We start from the raw sequence: 21539 nt of genomic DNA on the forward strand, positions 1-21539 counted from the left end.
GATGAAATGGATTGAAGTTGGATGCAACATCTGCATAAATTGAAATTGGCCCATGGCTAAAGTAACAACCAAGTTTGTATTAGGGCTAAGTGCGCAACAAATAAGAAGTATATTTGGGCTAGGTTAAGCACACAAAGGTCCATAATTTACAATACATTTTAATGGCCTGCTCTATTCATTATCCGAATGTTCAACATAAAAAGAAAGTTTGCTCCCCTCGATGGGATCCCAAACCTTTTTCCTGTAAGCAATGGAAACTGGTTAATAAATGAAACGGTGATTGAAAGATCTCAGTGAAAGCAAAAACAAGAAAAGAACGGTAAAAGTGGGATCCAACTGACAAAAATCATCATCGGCCCAGATTGAGATGGTGACATTGCATGATTCTTAACAACGTACTTTCATAACTCATAGTACACTAGCTACTTTCTGAACCCTAAACCCTTCACTCCAATTATGTAAAGATCCTAATGAACAAAAAAGAAAACAAAAATTTTTGGAAAGATCCAAAGTGTTTTCCGCACATAAGATTTAAACCATACGGAACTTACCCAATCCTTCTATCTTCTGCACTTGCACATGATGCTTTGCCCGTCAGTCTGCTGAAAAAATATATGAAATAAATTTGGGACTCTGCCTATCTGATGGCATTCATGTTTGCCATATGATATCTCTGCATCTTCCCTTTAAGAGCTTTGTACCAACACATCTTGTGTTAAACTAATATTGTGTATGGAGTATACACCATCCAAATCTAATTTACTACCACCTTACTTGCTTTTCATACGTTTTAAAGCCTTTATTTAACAACCCCATAGCTGAAAGTTGTGGGTTTAAGCACTTAAATGTAATATGATTTAAGGTTTAGAATTGTGTATTTATTTATGTCCTTAAGTTGATTTTAGAATCAATTGATGATGAATTTAGTTGGAAAATTATTAAAATATTTTTTTTTGTATGTACAAAATAAATTATATTATCACGGTGGTGTTTTTGTTTATTTTTATTTAAAATAAATATATTTAATTATAATAAAATTTGAATTTATGACAATATATTTTAAACATTTGATTTTACTATTCAAATCAAAAATTTATTTAATATTTTATAAATATATTTATTACATAATTTTTTTCTCACCCGATATATAACAAATTAAACATTATTTAGTGAGCCAAATTTGTGATGCAATAAAGTTTAAGATTGGTAGACTAGAACATGAATTTTTGAAATTCGAACGCAATTGTTTTGAATTATTATTTGTTTAATAAATGTTTTGATTTAAATTTACTTATAAAATAGTATTGATATTATTACCCGTGTAGGAGAATGCGGGTTCAAATATACTAAAGCGCATTATCCTCCTATTTAAAGGCTGTAGAAAAATTATGGGTAATTCTAAGCATTGTATCAAAAAGAACAAATATGATAAGAACTTATAATAAGATTAATATTAAGAAAATTACTTATAAATAATTAAATATATATTTTATTTCTAAAAAATAATTGTAGGAGATTTTGAGTAATAGAGATTTGGGCAAAGCTTGGATTGGAGGAGGGGGAAAAGAGGTGAGAGTAGGAGTAAAAAGATTAAAAGGCTGCAAAGCTTTTTAAATTAAAAAACAAAAGGGTTTTGGCAGTAAACAAATAAAGTAAAATGGTCAGAATAATTTCACGATAATAATAATAAAAGCCAAAATACTTGAGGATGCTTTATTAGGTGAAAGTGATTTGTCCATTTACCTGCTTGCGGGCTGGGACGGCGTCAAAAGGTTAGGCAGGGCCGTGCCCCCTTTAAATGGTATTTTCTTCTTTTTCTTTTTTTTGGTTTTAGTCCCTAATTAATTAATATAATAATAAACTTGCACTTGTTTCAAAAAAAAAAAAAACTTGCACTATTACTTTATTTAATCCTTCTAAAATTTCTGAAATTATAAGTTTGACACATTTAAAATAAAATTACAATTCAACTCAGTTGATGAATTAATGTAGAATTATACTAAAAATATTTATTCCAGACTTTAAACATTTTAATCTATGGAATATAATGTGGTTAGTATACAAAATGCTGGGAATTGTTTAAAGTATCACAACACTAAATTGAATTTTCTTAATGGAGTAGTAGGTGAAATCACGTCATGTGCCCCCATTTGAACTATGGGTACAACAAATAGGCTGCTGGATTCTCTTCGTTAATACAAATACAAATACCTTTTCTTTTTTCTTTTTTTTTCTATATTTCACGTGTAGGAATAGGATAGTCTCATTTTTTAATCTCAAACTTGAATCGCCGCCCTACTTGCGGAACAATAATACTAATTGCTAATTGGTAGAGGATTATGGTTAGAAACATTTGGGTTTAAGGCAAGCCAGATAATGGGGATAATAAGAAAGAGGATGGTTACAACACTGCACTCCTCTGTCAAATAAATAAGGACCTTTTAACTTAAGGGTAAATACTATCTAACACCACCAACCACAGAGAGAGAGCCTTGTATTTTTTGTGGTACTTCCATTTTCCAAAGTACACCGTATTTTGAGCAATCAAAGTCTGATTCCATTTGTTAGTAAACATTTGGGATTCCTTTTACTGCAGTTTTTTTGTGATTCAACATGTATGAATGCCAGAATCCTCCTCCACCTCAACTTAGATTCTTTAGCCAATCTCCACCACTATTTTGCTAGAAGTGACGTTCTATTCCTCAACATTCACCACCCCTAAACCTCCTTTCTTTTTACCTCACTTTTTCATCACCTTCCCAACGGATTTTACTTCTAATCATTTCAATATTTGCTAAGAATCCTTTACCAACCAAAAAACTGACATCTAGTAGATTGTTAGTGCTTGCTTAACGCCCCGTTATCATGATCTCAACTCATCTCTTATGGATCACATCATCATTGCAAGACTCGAAAAGCATAACACTTTAATATGTATATATATAGCAATGACTCCTTCATGACATGTACTTAGGTGTTCAATTATATTGTACATATTTTAGTTTTATTATTCGAGGGTTTTGATGTTGAATGCTATTAAATTGGCCTTGCCATGGTTAAATGAATGCTTAACATTGAGATGCAAACATGCACTATAACTACTTTGAATATATTTCCTTACTGTTTGAACATGATTGTTTTTCGGATGAATATGTGGTCATTGTACGGTCTCAGGGGACTTTAAAGCTTTAAAGTGATGTGCCGTATGTCGGTAATGTATGAGTGCGTTTTAGAATGGTTTACAAGTGGGGTATAATATTTGGTTTATTGCCCCCAAATCTTGAGATAAATAAGTTTGAAAGCTCAGTTTTTATTTCAGATATCTAAAATTTGAAGACATGAATTTTATATCTTGAGACATAAAAATTTAAATATATATATATATAGTGGATAAGGCCAATGTCTCAATACATACAAGTCTTGTTTTGAGACATGCCTTATTGCACTTATATAACTTGTATTTTTTATCGTTTTGAGTCACCGGAAATTCATTGAATGCATTTTGTTGAATTGTACACTAGATTATACACTGAATGAATATTAACAAATCACTTGATTCATAAGCAGAAACGATACATGTATTTATACAAGCTGACATGAGCTGTAACTACCCTAACTGACTAACTGCTGACTTAACTACTAACAACTTACTTTCTTTATAATACTCTAACATTTTCCTGGTCCTTTTAACCTATTGAATATCTAGACATTACATCTTTTGTTGTGAGTCGAAGAGCATGTCGAAAACCTTTGAATGGCTTGGGTGGAATAGGTTTTGTGAGGACATCGACAATCTGATTAGCTGATGGAACAAAGTTGACCTGTAGGGAGCCATCAAGAACTCTCTCTCGAACAAAATGGTGGTCAATCTCCACATGTTTAACTTTTGCATGGTGAGTTGGATTGGCCGACATGGAAACAGTGGACGTATTATCACACAAGACTATTGGTGGTTGATCTACATGAACTCCAATTTCTTCAAGTAGTTGACGTACCCATAAGAGTTCAGACACACAGTTGGCTAGGCTACGATACTCAGCTTCTGAGGACGACCTGGACACAACAGACTGCTTCTTGGAGCACCAAGCGATAGGGTTCGGCCCAAGGTACACAACATAACCTGTGGTGGACCGTCTATCTTCAACAGAGGAATCCCAGTCAGCATCGGAGTAGCCCACTAGCTTGAATTGACCTGTGGAGAAACACAACCCATACTCCATGGTTCCAGCTAGATATCGAAGGACACGTTTAACTGCCTTCCAGTGAGCTCCACTAGGTAAGTTCATGTATTGGCTTAGCTTATTAACACAGAAGGCTATGTCAGGACGTGTAATGCACAGATATTGCAACATACCAATAGTGCTGCGATAAAGACAACCATCGACTAGAGCATCACTACCAGCAAAGGCAACCAACTTAGGAAACTGACCATCGGAGTGGGCGTGGCAGCTGCACCTTTCATTCCTATTTTGTTGAGTATGTCTTAAAGGTATTGCTGTTGAGTGAGTAGTAGCCCTTGAGCAGTGGTCTGGACTTCAATGCCCAGAAAAAAATAAAGCTGGCCCAGATCTTTGAGAGTAAACCGATTGTGAAGCTGGTGCACCACACGATCAACATCCCGACTTGAGCTGCCAGTGATGACGATGTCATCAACATACGCCATAAGAAACATTTGACTATCACCAGAAATATGGACGAACAAGGATGGATCGGCCTTTGACGCATGAAAGCCCAGTTCACTGACTAGGAACTGCTTGAGAGTAGTAAACCATGCACGAGATGCTTGCCTGAGTCCATAAAGAGCCTTGTTCAACCGACACACCAGCTGTTGGCCATTAGATCCGAGCCTTTAGGAACGCATTGTTTACGTCTACCTGACGTAGGGACTAGCCTTTCATTGTAGCTACAGCCAGAACTGTACGTATGGTGACAGCCCTTACTACTGGACTGAATGTATCTCGAAAGTTAGTCCCTGCATGCTGAGAGAAACCCTTAGCAACTAGCCGAGCTTTATATCACTCTATGGTGCCGTCAGCCTGTTTCTTAACTTTAAACAACCACTTACAGCCAACTGTTCGACGCTGTGGAGGGAGAGAGCAAAGACTCCAAGTATTGTTGCTGATAAGAACATTTAGTTCAGTAAGAACTACTTCCTTCCACTGCTGGTGCGCCATGGCAGTGTGTACATCAGTGGGAAGATCAGAAGTTGAATTAGCATTGCTCAAATACACTTTGGGTTTGGATACGCCTGCTTTGCTACGAGTGACCATAGCATGTCTATTTTGTGGGACATGATAGGTAGGTGGTACAGTCACAGGATTAAATGAGTGGGGTATCGAGACACTAGATAGTTCAGGGGTTGAGGAGGGAATTGTGGGAGAAACGGGTTGCACAGATAAAGGAGAATTAGTTATAGAGGCAGAAGACGAAGAAGAGTTGGGTAGGTTAGCCAAACTACAGCGAGGAGGCACTGAGGACAGGGATTCATGAAATTGGGGTTTAGGAGCTAAGACAAGTAACTTGGAGCTAGTTTGCATTATGGGTGTGATGGTGTTGGTATAAAAGTCTTTGAATGGAAACATACTTTCATGAAATGTTACATGTCTGGAAATATAGATGCGACCACTACTGTCTTGGCAACAGTGTCCTTTATGAATGGGGGAGTATCCTAGGAAGACACAAGGAGTGGATTGAAACTGAAGTTTGTTTTTGTTATATGGCCTGAGATTCGAGAAGCATAAACAGCCAAAGGTTTTAAGAAAAGAATAGTCAGGCTTGATTTGAAACAGCTTATCATATGGTGAAACATAGCCCAAGGGTGTGGAGGGAAGTCTGTTAATGAGATAAATGGTACTGCTAAAGGCATCATTCCAACGGATCACTGGCATGGAGGCATGAGCAAGCATAGAAAGACCTGTTTCAACTATCTGACGATGCTTGCGTTCAACGATACCATTCTGAGCAGAGGTGTAAGGGTACGTGAGCCGTTGTATAATCCCTTGTTGAGTTAGATAGCTCCTAAGCGCTTGAAATTCACTCCCGCCATCTGTTTGCAGAGCTCGAAGCTTCAAGCCAAGAGTTCTCTCAGCCTGTTTGTGAAAAAGGAGAAAAACCGTATGAACCTCAAACTTCTTACGCAGGAAATAGAGCCATGTGTATTTGGTGTAGGCATCAGTGAATGCTACATAATAGCGAAACCCATTTGAAGCTACTGGAGTCGGACCCCAGACATCTGCTACTACCAATTGTAATGGTGCAGTATATGAGGATACTGAGGTGTGAAACGGCTGTTTATGCTCCTTGCCTAAATGACATGCAACACACATGAACAATTCTTTATTGTCATCAAAAGGCAGATTACAACTTTGTAAGGCCTTGAGCAATATAGTTTTACAAGGGTGGCCTAGTCTAGTGTGCCATACACTTAAAGGGATTGATGCACTAGTTGTAAAACACTGAGCTTCACCAGTACGTCGAACATTAACAGCATCTTGTAAATAAAGTTTGTACAGACCATGAGACACTGCTCCTTTAAGAAGAACCTCCTTAGTCTTTAAATCACGAACTTGGCACTGCGTGGCGAGGAACTCAAACATCACCTGGTTGTCTCTTGTGAATTTTGACATAGAGAGTAGATTTTTTGTTATTCCATGTGTATATAGTAATGATTTCATATAAAGTGGTCGTGTCTTAGTGAGCAGAGAAGACTGACCGGAGCGTAAGACAGGTATAGCATTACCATTTCCCACATACATCTTACCTGGTCCAGTACGAGACGTGTTATCACCAAGAGTAGCAATCGAGTGAGTGAGATGATGAGTTACCCCAAAATCAGGGTACCAGGCATTGTCATCAACAGTGGCAGGAGTAGTCAACAAAGCATGAGGTTGAGAGGCATTGACAGATAAAGTCTGCGCCTGTTGTAATGAATTACCAACAAAAGGATTCATCCAGTTAGAAGGAACCACTTGACAGTTCCAGTTGGGTGAAGGAGCAGACATGACAGGTGTTGATGGAGGCATGGCAGGTGATGTCCAAGAAGAAGAACCAGGTGCATACATACACATATTTGCTTGTGGTGAAGGCCGATAATTGCTGCTTTTGTATGATGCATCAAATCTATAGTAGCAACAATCTACAAGATGTCCTGTCTTTCCACACAGTTGACACTGAAAATGAGTCCCAGAGAAATGACCACGCCCGCTGCCCCGAGATGCAGACGGTCGATAAGACGGTGCAGACTTGTCAGGAACAGACTCAGCAGGTTACTGAGAAACAAGATTAGCAGCACTAGGGGCCTCAGTCATTATAACTTGCTGACGAGACTCAGCATCAACCAACATGGTCATGACACTTTGAAGACTATATGGAACCTGACTAGCAACAATAATTGAGACAATAGACTCATATTTAGACTGCAGCCCATTTAAAATAGCTGTAATATGTTCATGCTCACTGATGACCTCCCCACAGCTGGCCATATTGTCACAGTAAAACTTAACTTTCATCAAAAATTCTCGTATCGAAAGATCTCCCTTACGCTGTGAGTTCAGCGCACGGCGATAGAACATCAGCCTTGAAGTAGACTTACTGCCATATAGGGACACAATGGCATTCCAAATCTTAACACTTGTGTCCAAACCAATAAGATGAGGAAGGACCACTTAACTTACTGAAGTTAAAAGCTAAGAAGCAAGAGCACTGTCCTGCTGTTCAAACCTAACAAACTTAATATTTTCTTGAGGCACACCATTATCATCTAGAATCGTAGATGGTGGTGGAACAGTTTGCAAGTCAAGAAAGCTTTGCAACTTATAAGCTTTAACTGCCAAAAAAACTTGATGTTTCCATAAAAGATAATTGGAATCATCAAGAAGAACGCTGACCTTCTTGGTAGAAAAGAACTTGCTATCAACAACACTGTTTGTGGGATTAGACGCCATCGCTGGAGCTACAGACTGAGTATCAGACGGACTTAACAGAGAATCCATGCAACCAACAAAAACTCAAAAAACAAGAACCCAGTAAGAGACGACCTCTAATACCATGTTGAATTGTACACTAGATTATACACTAAATGAATATTAACAAATCACTTGATTCATAAGCAGAGACGATACATGTATTTATACAAGCTGACATGAGCTGTAACTACCCTAACTGACTAACTACTGACTTAACTACTAACAACTTACTTTCTTTATAATACTCTAACACATTTTCACTACACCAAAACAGGCTTTTAGTGGCGTCTTTAGCGGCGTTTGGATAAAAAACGCCGTTAAAGATTGATAATCAGCGGCACTTTATGAAAAATGCCGCTGAAAATAAGAATTAGCGGCGTTTTTAAGAAAGAGTCGCTAATGATCAGGGATTTAGCGGCGTTTTTGAGAAAACAACGCAAAAAAACCTAAGCCCAACGACGCTGTTTTCTGAACTTTCGGGGATTTAGCAGCGTTTTTGAAAAAGCGCTGCAAAAAAACCTAAGCCCAACGGCACCATTTTCTGAGCTTTCGGGGAGTTAGCGGCGTTTTTAAGAAAGCGCCGCTAATGCTCAGGGATTTAGTAGCGTTTTTGAGAAAGCACCGCAAAAAAACCTAAGCCTAACGATGCCATTTTCTAAGCTTTCGGGGATTTAGCGGTGTTTTTAAGGAAGCGCCGCTAATGCTCTGGGCTTTAGCGGCGTTTTTTGGAAAGCGCCGCAAAAAAAACTAAGCCCAACGACGCCGTTTTCTGAGCTTTTGGGGATTTAATGGCGTTTTTAAGGAAGTGCCGCTAATGCTCAGGGATTTAAAATAATTTGAAATATTTGTTAAAAATGGAAAAATTAAAATACTATTATTTAAACTAATTTTAAAGTTTTTTGGATACATTACTGATTTTTTTAGTTTATATATTAAATAATTTCTTATATAATCGTAAAAGAGATATTATTAATTTTAAAATATTGAATTAATTATCACTATAGTATATGATTTTGAGTTTAAGGAGTAGGCCGGGGTATGGATTTAGGGTTTAGGATTTAAGGTTTAGGGGTTAGGTGTTATGCTTTAGGGGTTAAGGGGATTTAGGGGTTAGGGGTTATGCTTCAGGGGTAGGGGATTTAGGGGTTAGGGGTTATGCTTTAGGGGTTAGGGGATTTAGGGGTTTAGGGTTTCAACGGTTAGGTTAGAGTTTAAGTTTAGATTAATTAGTTTTATTAATTTTTATAATAAATATGTTCTTATATATTTCTAAAATAGATAATAATAAATTTAATATATTGAAATTATGAGTATATAGTTTATATAATAGATAGATGATCACTTTATGCATGTAGATTGATTGGTTAATTTAGGGTTTAAGGTTTATAATTTGAGACTTGTTAAATGATACAATTAATTAATACTTTATATTTTAAAACATTTAAACCTAACCATTTGATATTTTTGATATGGATATATATATACAGGTAATTAATTTTTTAAATTGGATAGGACCAAAATATAAGAAAAAATAAAATAAAAAAATATAAATGAAACAAAAAAACTAAAATTTATACATGTATCAAATACTTTGCAATATTACTTAAAATTTTAATAATTATTTACGTAAAATTTAAATGAAAGATACAAAAAAAAAAATATATGAGATTTAGCGGCGTTTTTAACAAAAAAACGTCGTTACTATATATTCAAATTTCCCAAAATGGCACAGTTTGGATAGAGATTTATTAGTGGCATTTTTCTGAAAAACGCAACAAAAGGCAAGCAATAGCGGTGTTTTTACATAAAACGCCCAAAAATCATTTAACTTTTAAAAATGGCGCCATTTTTCCCGAAATTTTCCCCCCCCTGAAATCCCTAATTTCCCATGGCTGACAATATTTTCTCAATTGCCACTCTCCAACAAACACTCTGCACTCCCATGACTGATGAGACCCCAAAGGCCACTCCACAGCCTCTCACTCCCTTCTCCGCCGTGGTGCCCGCCCCATTTCTTAGACTTCCCTTCCACCACTATCTACGGCGTCGCTTTCTTCATCCTCAAATCCCCTCATGTCAGTCAACTTTCTTTTGATATCCGTTCCCTTTCCATTCACCAAGTCATTTCTCCTATTACCCTTTCCCCTCTCCCTTTCTCTCTTTCCTCTTCACCTGACCCTATCAAAGGAACCCAGCTTTCCATCTCGCTACCAGACGACGACGTTTTGAACTCCTTCTTCATCGTTTTCTCTACTTCTCCTTCATCTTCTGCTCTCCAATGGCTATCCCCGCCTCAAACGTTTAACAAAAAAACACCCTTTTGTTTATACCTAATGCCAGTGTAATGATTTTCAAAAGCTTCTAAACTTCTAAAAGTTTTAGTGCTTCATTGCTCTCACCTTTACCATGTTGCACTCTTATTTGCTTGTTTACTTTTGGAAGAAAAAAGTTATATCAAATTCGGATAAATTTTTTCTTCTTTTTATTCGTAGCTCAACTCGTTTGTATATTTTCCAAGGGCCTTCAGAGTTGATGCCACCGGTAAGACTTTTATGCAACCTATTTTGGTTATTGATTCTTTGATTTGATCTTAGTTCAATTTAGGGGTGAAGTGTTTAACAGATAGAATTACCTTTTTTTTTACACTTAAATTATTTTCTTTGCTTGCAGATCTTTTCTTTATTAAAATTTCCATCTAATTTTTGAGTGCTGGGAAATTAAAACTTCATGAGGCACCATCCAACAGCTCAATATTTTTTATCTCATATTCTCTGAATACCATAGCACAGTGGCTAGGATGGCTTGCTAAATTTTCTTAAACCTCTGAACTTCCTGTACATTGATGAATTTCTTGCCACATTTTTGTGTGGAACAATTCTTCTTTTTAAATTTGAAAATAAAATAAAATAAAATAAAATACAAACCAAGTAGACAATTTCCAATGGGTGGAGGTATAACAGGATTTATAGCAATTTGCTTGTGAATTTTGAATTCTACTATCTAATATATCGTAAAATATGAAGGTATAATGTGTCTTTGTTTCTATATTTTACCTGATATCTCAAGCGTTTAAAGCTTCTGATCTGCATGTTTATTAATGTTAGTAGGAATTCATATGATACTATCTCCATTTTGATGGTCAATTGACAAGTGTAATGAATGATGCCTCAAAACTTAATAATTTGATTGGAATATTTGTTGTTGACTAACAAGCAAAGTGGAGAATTTACCTCTCTAATCTAATTATGAAAGCTTTCATGTTCTGCACCCTTGTATTCTGCACTTCTATACATACTAATATTTTTTCTTTCATATTTTGCAGGACAAGCCCAGAACTTCTGCTAAATCCTGTCAGAACCACCTTCCTGAGTTAATAGACATAGGCATAGTTTTCCATGTTCCTTTTTTATCGTTAATTTCTTATGTCCTTTATATATCCTATTGGTATTTTATTTTAATTCCTTTGCTCATCTTTATTCCAAGATGATTGTCTCTTATTACCATATACTTTTGCTTTATACCAAGTAAACAAAACAGAAAGAAACAATATAAATCAAGAAGTTTGATATTACCTTTTCTAAAATTATGAGTCCATAGGAGTTTGACATCACCAAACATGCAATTTTATGGTTTCTGGTAGAAATGATTTTTTGTGGTTTATTGGTAGAATGAGAAAATGGCTTGTTAGTTGTTTTTTATGTTGCTGGTTATGGATCTTTTTAATATTATTGGACCAACCATTATATTTACAATTTCGTTGGTTTTATTTTATTGAATGGAGTTTGTTTGTCAATATTCTTAAGGAGCATCATTGACCATTTACCAGGTTTTCTCTTATACCATTAGGTAGCTTAAAAAGTACTAACTAAAGATGAACTAGATTCTGTCTCAAAATTTTTCTCATCCAAGTTAGCTAGAAGTTTTGTTTCCATTTGGTGCATGGTTTAAAGTTTTGTTGTTTCCAACTTTGATGTGTAGGGTATAGAGTTATAACCTGCAGTTTTCTAGCAGCCAAACAGAAAATAATATTTTTTTTTCCTGTGGACAATGATTGGAGTTGGGAAGATAAAGCAATACTCAAACATCCTTGAGAAGCCCCTCAGCAAGGGCAAACAAGAGGTTCATTCACTCTCTCTTGATATCTCTTCCTCTTATGTTATGCTGAAATGCATCAGAAAATGAGAAAGTTTAAACTAGAGACTTGCTTTTTCTTTTCCCTTATTTTATTTAAACTGTAAATTCATATTCTTAGCAAGTAATCTGAGTTTCAGATTGTTTCAATAATTCGCCTTTTTCTTCTTGTTGCAATATTTGACATCTATTGAGTTTGTTTCCTTTAACTTTTATTTTCTCATTGAATTATTTGATTTATCCATTAAATTAGTCGAGAAATTATGATCAAATGAGGCAAATTAGTCTCAAAATAAGAATAAAATAAATCCATCGAGATCTTATTACTTTAGAAAATAGAAAAGGTGTTTACATAAACCAAAACTAACCAAATCAATAGTAGCTTTTATTGGGGATTTGTTTTAAATCAATTTGGAGTCAAAATTTGAACTGTTGAATGTTGTGCTTCCTTTTCAGGTTAGCTTGAGTGCCTTTGCATTTTTGTTCTCTGAGCTTATTCAGTAATCAAACTCGGGTTGACCATTGCTGAATTAGAAAGAAGGTACTTTTTCTTAATGTTTTATAGTTGAATCTCATCATTGCTGATTGATCTTGAGATCTGATTATTTCACATTAAAGCTAATATTGGGATTTGGGATGATGCTTAGTTCAGTAAATGGCTCTTCTATTGTCAATGAATCTAATATCTTTCATGGAAAATGGATCAGGTTGGAAGATGAAGGGTATGCTGTTGGGGCAGAACTTTTATCCTGTTGGGGTTTATCTCTTCAAGCTGGAAAAGCCTAAGGCTTAGCACTTCTTCAAGTCGAGTGTTATTTAATGTTGCATTCCATGGTTGTTTATCTTAGTCGGAACTTGAATTTGGTGTTATTGAAACAAGGTTTTGTAGCTACCTTGTGTACTAGCTTCTTTAACCATGATTGTTAATTATTACGTGTTTTTTAGCTTCTTTTATATTTGGCCGAGTTAATATAGATCAGATGAGCTGTGAGGTAGATTGCTCATTTATTTAAACATAATATTTTAATTCTAAATTTAAATTCATTAATTTTTATATTTAGCTTTAAAGTTAAAATTTTAATAGAAAATTTAATTTAATTAATATTTTTTATCCTTAAAATTATATAGTTTAAAGTTTAAATTTTAAAAATAAAACATAATATAATATTTACCATAGAGATAAATATTATTTAATTAATTTTTTTTAAAAGTCATGATTTAGCGGCGTTTGTAATAGAATCGCCGCTAAAGGTCATGATCTTTAGCGGCATTTTGTGGTAAAAGCGCCGCTAAAGGCCGTGATCTTTAGCAGTGCTTTTGGTAGAAGATCATGATCTTTAGTGGCTTTTAAATAAACACCGCTAAAGTTAGCGGCGTGGCCAATAGCGGCATTTTTTGCGGCGTTTTTTAGGCCTAAAAAAACACCGCTAAAAGTCTGTTTTGGTGTAGTGTTTCCTTGTCCAAACACACGTAAGAGATGATTCAAAATTATTCCAAAATATGTTTAAAGCTTTGTAATTGTTGAATTTAAAGGATTTTGTCCAAAAATAAAATGTGTTTTTGACCTAGCCGATGTATAGGGAAAGAAAAAAGAAAAAAACACATAATTTCCTTTCCTATATTGGCATCCGCAGTGTTATTTAATTTTTTATCATGTTATAAATTTTGTTTTCTAAATGATGACCGAAATGTTTTGTTTTTACTGGGATATAACTCATTTTTAAACTCATTATCATTGCTTATATTTTGTCAATATTCATAAACGTAAACAGTATTGTTTTCGGCTTAAATCCACTACTTTTCAGGAAGAAAAATAAATGTAATTAAAAAAGTACACTAGGTATGAAAGGAAAGTATCAAATCCCTAAATATACAATTGTTACATTAAGACGTAATTATAAATTTCTTCATCAAACTAATCTTATTTATGAGTTCCAATTAATTAAAGGCCAGTGAACAAATTTGAAATTCAAAAGTCTTTTAAATAATTATCATCGAAATCTATTAAAATTTGAATCTAATAATTAATTAGTTAATAAGTAAATTTAAATAATTTAATGTGTGCGTATGATAATACTAATTATAGTTATAAATTTTCACACGAGTTTATTGTATTTAATATGGAATTAAAAATAATAATTGATAAATAATTCAATAAAAACCATAAAAGCATTACATTTTTGTAATTTTTTAAAAAATTAATAGTTCATAAAACAAGTACAAATAAAAATATTAGAAGCATTGCTTTTTTTTCTTGATTTGACTTGATTATGATACCAAATGTGTGACCTCCACAAATTGTAATCAAGACCAAGTACAGGAATGGGAATCCTGACCTACCAAATTAAAAACCCTTTGATGCTGACACTCTTCTTCCTTTGCTTTGAAATCCAAACCACTACTCTTCAAACTTTTCAACCTGTCTCCACCTCCATAATTCCATCGGTTACTTGATCGATGAACTTCTTGTTCCGGATGCTCTAATCTCAGACTTCCACATACTTCAACTGGTTGATGAAAATTATTATACTGTCGAAGAGAGTGGGTAATACCACTATACCAGAATAGGTTTTTTGCAGCGTTTTTTAGGCCTTTAGCGGCGCTTTTTAGCGCCACTAAAGATGTTTGCGGCGCTTCCACAAGCGCCGCAAAAAAAGCCGCTAACGACAATGTCGCTAACGTTTGCAGCGTTTACAGAAAAAAACGCCGTTAAAGATCATGTTCTTTAGCGGCGCTTTCTTCACAAACGCCGCTATAGAACATGACTTTTAGCGGCGCTTTTATAAAAAACGCCACTAATTTTGGGATTTTTGTAAAAAAAAAGTTTCCATTTTTTCAGCCCTCCTGTAACAACAAATCGAAAGCAACCAGATCTAAACCAGCCAAAAGCAATAAATTTATATAATATTTCAAATTAAACGAATAAAATAATATTAATATCAATAAATAAAAGTGAATTCATACTTTTCTTTACAAAAATATTTATGCAATACACTATGACGGCAGAAGATGCGACTGCTGAAACATCTTCATCATACTCTGAAGCTGCTGTTGAAGTTCGTCGTACTTTTTGCTCTGCTCTGCTTCTCTCGATGCCTCATCTGCTTTAAGTTGTAGCTGGAGTTTTTCATATTCCTTTTGAACCTCTGCTTCTCTCGCTGCTTCTTTAGCTGCAGCCTCTGCTTCTCTCGCTACTTCTCTCGCTGCAGCCTCTGCTTCCTTCACTGCAGCCTCTACTTTAAGTTGTAGCTGAAGTTCTTCATATTTCCTTTGAACCTCAACTGTGGTCGCTTACATATGAGCCATCTGGTCTTTTAACCTCTGAACTTCAACTTGAGCCTGACTCCCCGAAGCCATGTATTGCTGCGAGCTGGATCCAAAATATTGGGTTGGGCTAACAAAAGATCCTTGAAATCGAACCCGACCATACCTTTCATGACCCAAAACTTCAGTAATAATCTGGTTATCAATGTCTTCAAGATGAACAGAACTATCACTAGAAGCAATCGCTTCGTACTCCACCTTTTTATCCTTTAGCTTTTCCTAATAAATAAATCAATAGTTAGGAACGCAATATATATTAAAAAACAAATGCAACATAACAATAGTCGCATTACAAGCAATGAATTAAACCATTAGAAAATAAACACTATAAATAACTAAAACAAGTCAAATCATATTAAGTAAACGTACCATAATTTCACCAGCTTCAGAAGTCATAGTAGATCCATCTTTCTTCCTATGTGTAATTTCAAAAAGTTGAAGGCGTCAAACTTTTTGACCGGACGACAGTTCCTACAATATAGTAGTAAAAATATTATTTAATGGAAAGTTGTACATATTTGACAATATTAAAATATTAAAAATACCTTCGCCTCAGCTACACATGCAAAACTCTCGACCCGGCTGTGTGAGTGAATTTTTGTTTCTGCCTGCTACTTTTTCCAACCCGTGCACGATCCTACATTATGAAATTTTTAGTACGTAAATAGTAAATACTATAAACCAAAATAATTACAATAGTTTGGAAGTACGTCATACCTCGCCTTTCTTCAAATGCCAAAATCTAACTGCATCTTCCCATTTTTACCTCAGCATACCCGGCGGGACATTTTGCAATTTCTCATCGAGGGTTGTTTTTGTCTTATAATAATATTTCTTCAAAGTACTTTTATGGTCTCTCCATCTTTTTCCCAATGCCTTCTTTACATAAGCATCCGAGACCTCCAAAGCAAATCTCGCCTACAAAAAACACAAGTTAATAAAGTAAATATAAATGAAAGTATTTCACAAGCATTACAGATGACATTAACATTTTGTTACCTTAATATTATCGAGGGCTTGGTTTTTGTTGCTATCGGGCATTTGATGCCATGACTCGTAGTTGATAGGTAACATATTCGCATTTCATGCTAAAATGCCCATGTATCCTGCTAAAAGTCGAGCTTCTGATCCAACAGGCTGACCAAAACTATTTCTGCATACCTTGACACACTCGACTGGATCTAACTCGTATAAATCTCTAAGTAGCGTATGTCCTTGACCTCTGCGCGTCCCGCCATTTTCAGCTGCAAATGGTATATTATAATATAAGAATTTGAAAATTAAATCAATTATAAGTCAACACGCATGTAAATTAAATGTAAAATTACTTTGAACTTCTATAGGATCCTCAGGTGTAATCGGAACATTTGAAGATCCAATTACTGTCTATTGTTCAGTACTATTTGTTTCTGTCGAGTTTGGATCATTTTGAATAATGCTTCCCCTTGGAATTTTTCTTCTAGACATTTTATCTGCAATACACATAAAATAGTTGAAAACTTAATAACTAATTACAACAATAACAACACATATAAAATAGTTGAAATATATAATAAGACCAAGATTTAAATTATGATATTACATATAATTAAACAATCGTAAAATCTTACTACATCATTATTCGTAAATATCTTCATCCGTATCCTGACGAACCCATTGAAATTGTGCACAAGTACTAGGGATATTATCGTTTAAGTTTTGTTCTGGAAAGGGCAAAGTTTCTGATCTGTCGTCGATGTTATCTCTACTTCCACTGCCCATGTCAAACAAGTCTCTAGGGATGTTACGGAGACATATCAAATCATAATTTAAACTTAAAGTGCTTTAAGAATTGGCATAATTTGAAATTTAGTAAACTCTGTAGATTGTTTTTGTTTGGGTAAACAGTTCGTGGAGACATATCAAATCATAATTTAAACATCGCAATAATGTAATCAGGTAGCTACAAAGTTACATGCACAAATTATAAGTAAACAGATACCCATAGGTTCAAAACCAAAAAGCTTAATTAAAACTCCCTTTTAATACTCAAAAATAATAAGTAAAATATTAAGCTAAAATATATCAAAATCAGAAATTTAAACATTTGGATGTGTTTTTGTAAGAAAACTATGTAGGAAACATAGGAATAAATACCTCAAATTTCCTCAAATTTGAAGCAAACTTCAGCAAAAAAATAACAAAACACAACTAACTTAATTAGTACCAAAAAAACAAGAAAAATACAACAGAAGCAAACAGAGGATTATTTAACTACATTTAGATTCAAATCAATGTATCAATTTTAATTATCACAACAATCAACTTCATATGAATTGATAAAGTAACACTCAATAATTGAATTGTACGATTCAATCAATTGAAGTGAAGAAATCAGAAGTTGTTCGAAGGTTAATGTCTCAACTCTCGAGTAACTAACAAACACATAACTCGTGGCAGCATGCATTCTCATCCAATAATACTTTTTTGTAACTACAACCAAACAATCAATAACAATCATTCTCATCCAATAATTTTTTTTTGTAAAGTTAGAAAGGTAAATAAATCTTATACCAAATTCTAATGACAAACATGCTGAGCTAAATGTGATGAAAGAAAAAAAGAAGAAAGTTTTTAAGCTCTGTACTAATAAAAGCTCTGTAGTCTGTACTAATAAAAGCATGGCAAAAGGAACAGTATCTACAATTTCTTTCTTTAATAGATGGTAAATTCACTAATTGAAAAGCACCAGTTTCTGCCTACTGCTCCTTGAAGATATACAAGTATATACTGCCAGAAAGTAAAATATAGTGTAAGAACTAGTCCTTAAATTTTAGATTTTTGTAGTTTTCTAATAAGGTTAATTAAGATTTAGTTGAGTTGGGGTTTTTCATCACTTCATAAGAAAAGATAAGATTCCCTCGGTTTTCACGGGAGGCAAACAAACATAGAACGAACTAAGAAACCCATCCAGCCAACATCCTCATCAAGAAATCAAGATATCAAACAAACTGATCAAAAATTCAAAAGGCGAATCATAAAAGAAAAAAATCGTTAGCATACCACCAGAAAAAGAGAAAAGAAAACCTGGGTTTTGTTTGTTTAACCAATAAGTTGGATTAAGAACAAGAAAGAAAACTGAAACAATCCGTATGAAAAAAGGAGGCAAAAATGAAAGAAAATAACAATCCGTATAAAAAAACATGCAAGCAATATGATGAGGATCAACATAAGCATCTGACTTATGTACTTAAGAACTTCATCGCTGAAGTCAAAATCCTCATGCAAATCTCCCTCGGTCACACTCAAGGAAGGCATTGAATTTCCCAGAATCAGAACAGGTTATCAACATTTAGTCCTACTATATCAGAACAGGTTCCAAATGAAGGCACTAAATTTACTGGAACCATCCATGACTATCAAGTTCCCAACCTAAAGACCTTAAAACATCAAAACAATACAACATCAAACATAGTGAAAACAGAGATTAAAATAAAAAACCAAAATTCTTTTAGACATTACAATAACAGTAACATAAAACAAAATTCCTTAAGAACATAAAAATAATTCAGCATCAAACATAAGTAAAACTGGGTTTAAAGTTTAAACTAAAACTTAAAACTTTGGGGCTTCATAATAACAAAAAGATAAAATTCTTCAACAGTTCATAACATAAAAATAATACCTTCAAACAATACATAACATTTAAAAAGAAAACTAAAAAAACTTTGGACAGCATAAAACATAAAACATAAAACATAAAATAAGATGTTTTTCAGTACACAAGAATTATCTGGTTGATTTGCAAGCCAGAGTACAGCTCGAAAATTTCAATTCAAATGAAAACTAAAGTTGGCTGACCTTGAACTTGTTTATTGGAATGGTTTGGGTCAGAAGTTGCAGAAGAATCGAAGTGAAGAGAAGTAGAGAACAACAACAACGCATCGTGGAACTGGAGCCTGGAGGTGGGTTTTCGATTTGGGGGAAAAAAAAGGGAGGAGCGAAGGGGTTAGGGATTTTAAAGTCTGAATTAGGGGCTGGGTATGGGAAAGGAAGGGGGAAAACTAAGCTAAGCAAAACGACATCGTCTTATTTAATGAATTTTAAGTCCCTGAAATGAAACGGCGACGTCCAACAGAATTTTTAATAGATTATTGCGGTGATTTTAGCCAAAACGCCGCTAAAGATAATCTTTTGCGGCGATTCTGAGAAAAACACCACTAAAAATTTAAAATCCTTCATGCAGAAACGACGCTGTTTTTGTTCATTTTTTGATAACCTTTTCATACCATCTACATCGTTTTGGATAGAAACGCCACTAACAACCAACCAAATAGCGCCGTTTTCTGTAATTTCTAGTACATTGTTGCAGCGTTTCTTGTGAAAACGCCACTATTCTTAAAATTTTTCAATTATTTAATAATTTTATAAAATTTACATTTGATACATTAATATGCCATTATTTTTAATTTTTCTATTTTTAAAAATTGAAATATTGTTCAATTTTAAATTTGAATTATGATGGAAGGCATTTTATGTGTTATTAAAAATTAATTTAATTTTGGTATCTTAAAATTTAAATAATTCTATTATTCTGCAAATTTAATATTTAAATAATTCTATTAAAATTTAATACTTTAAATTTCCTTATCTAAATCCTATAAACCATTATAACTCTTATATCCTAAAACCATATACAATAGACCTACGACCCTAGATCACATACCCTAAAAATTAAACCGTATACCCACAAACCCTAGTCAATAACCCATAAAATCCTAAAACCTAAACCCTAAGCCCTAAACTACGAGGCCTTATTCACTAAACTCTAAATCCAAAACCTATAAATCATAAACCCCTAACTCGTAACCCGTAACCCCTAACACATCTAAACCCTAGGCCCCAACCCTTAAACCATAAACCAAAAATTAACAATAATGCCTAAACCCTTAACCCATATCCCCTACACATATTGACTCATAAAACATTAACTATAAACCCCTAAACCCTTAACCCCAACCCTTAACCCTTAATTAAACCTTAACCTTTAACCCTTAAACCTTAAACACCAACTCTTAAACCATAAACCATAAACCCCTAACCCATATCCTTTAAACCTTAAATCATAGAACATAAAAAAACTATAAACCCCTAAATCCAAAACTTATAAATCATAAACCCTTAACTCGTAACCCTTAACCCATATCCCTTAAACATATTGAATCATAAAACATTAATTATAAACCCCTAAACCCCTAACCCCTACCCTTAACCCTTAACCCCAACCCTTAAACCATAATCTATAAACCCTTAACCCATATCCCTTAAACCCTAAATCATAGAACATATGTAAACTATAAATCTTAAACCCTGATTCATAACATATATATAAACTATAAAGTGTAAACCCAATCCATTAAAAAATAAACAATAAACATAACCCCTAAATTCATAATCCCTAAACCGATAATGCCTCTAAAGCTCAACAACAAAAGGCTAAAACTTTTTGCGGCATTTTCACCAAAAGCGCCGCTACTGGTTGACTATTTCGGCGTTTCTAGAAAAGCGACACCAATTTGGAGAAGCTCAACATGAAAACGGCGTCGTTCGACTTAACTATTTTGTGGCGCGTTCTGAGAAATCGCCGTTAATGCTTGACTATTGCAGCGTTTTCTAATAAGCACCACTAACGTCTCTAAAAGCTATATAAAAATGACATCGTTCTCTTAATAGTCTGTGGCGTTTTTAGACAAGCGCCACTAAACCTCTAATGCTAAATAAAAAACGACATCGTTTGCTTAACAGTTTTGCGGCGCTTTTATAGAAGCGCCGCTAACTATTAAGAGTTTTGCGGCGTTTCTATGAAAGCGCCACAAACGACGCAAAAGCTCAACAAGAAAACGACGCCGTTTGGCTTAATTCCTTTGCGGCGCTTTGGAGGAATCGTCGCTAATTTCTCTATTTTGCGGCATTTCTAAGAAAGCGCCACTGAATTCTCTAAAACCTAAATAAAAAATGACTACATTTTCTTAACAGTTTTACGGCGCTTTGTCAAAAGCGCCGCCAAATCTTGGCTATTGCGGCATTTTTCAATAATTGCCACTATCGTCTTGAAAAGATAAACGAAAAACAGCAATGTTT

General features: G+C 34.5%; 1 protein-coding gene across 3 annotated transcripts; it reads left to right on the top strand.

The window, feature by feature from the left end:
- Window positions 1–9810: 9810 nt before the first annotated feature.
- LOC107901072 (leucine aminopeptidase) lies at window positions 9811–13149 on the top strand. Of its 3 annotated transcripts, none has more exons than XM_016826918.2 (6): window positions 9811–10305; window positions 10457–10505; window positions 11287–11314; window positions 11943–12083; window positions 12552–12636; window positions 12803–13149. In XM_016826918.2, the coding sequence occupies exons 1-4, from the start codon at window positions 9914–9916 to the stop codon at window positions 12053–12055; spliced, it is 582 nt and encodes a 193-aa protein (XP_016682407.1). In that variant the 5' UTR covers window positions 9811–9913; the 3' UTR covers window positions 12056–12083; window positions 12552–12636; window positions 12803–13149. The 3 variants fall into 3 exon arrangements, 2 of the variants coding, with proteins under 2 accessions (XP_016682407.1, XP_016682406.1); XM_016826917.2 differs by having other exon boundaries at window positions 9827–10305; window positions 11287–11347; XR_005914537.1 differs by lacking the exon at window positions 11287–11314 and having other exon boundaries at window positions 9839–10505.
- Window positions 13150–21539: the final 8390 nt, after the last annotated feature.

The sequence above is a fragment of the Gossypium hirsutum genome, chromosome D06 (assembly GCF_007990345.1).
Source record: "Gossypium hirsutum isolate 1008001.06 chromosome D06, Gossypium_hirsutum_v2.1, whole genome shotgun sequence".
Taxonomy (NCBI): Eukaryota; Viridiplantae; Streptophyta; class Magnoliopsida; order Malvales; family Malvaceae; genus Gossypium; species Gossypium hirsutum.

Bases quoted from the DNA above. Each gene is read 5' to 3' on its own strand.
- LOC107901072 (XM_016826917.2), top strand. From the start codon at position 9,914: ATGAGACCCCAAAGGCCACTCCACAGCCTCTCACTCCCTTCTCCGCCG. The intron at 10,506-11,286 runs GTAAGACTTTTA...CATATTTTGCAG, and splicing joins CTTCAGAGTTGATGCCACCG to GACAAGCCCAGAACTTCTGC. The intron at 11,348-11,942 runs GCATAGTTTTCC...TTTGATGTGTAG, and splicing joins TCCTGAGTTAATAGACATAG to GGTATAGAGTTATAACCTGC.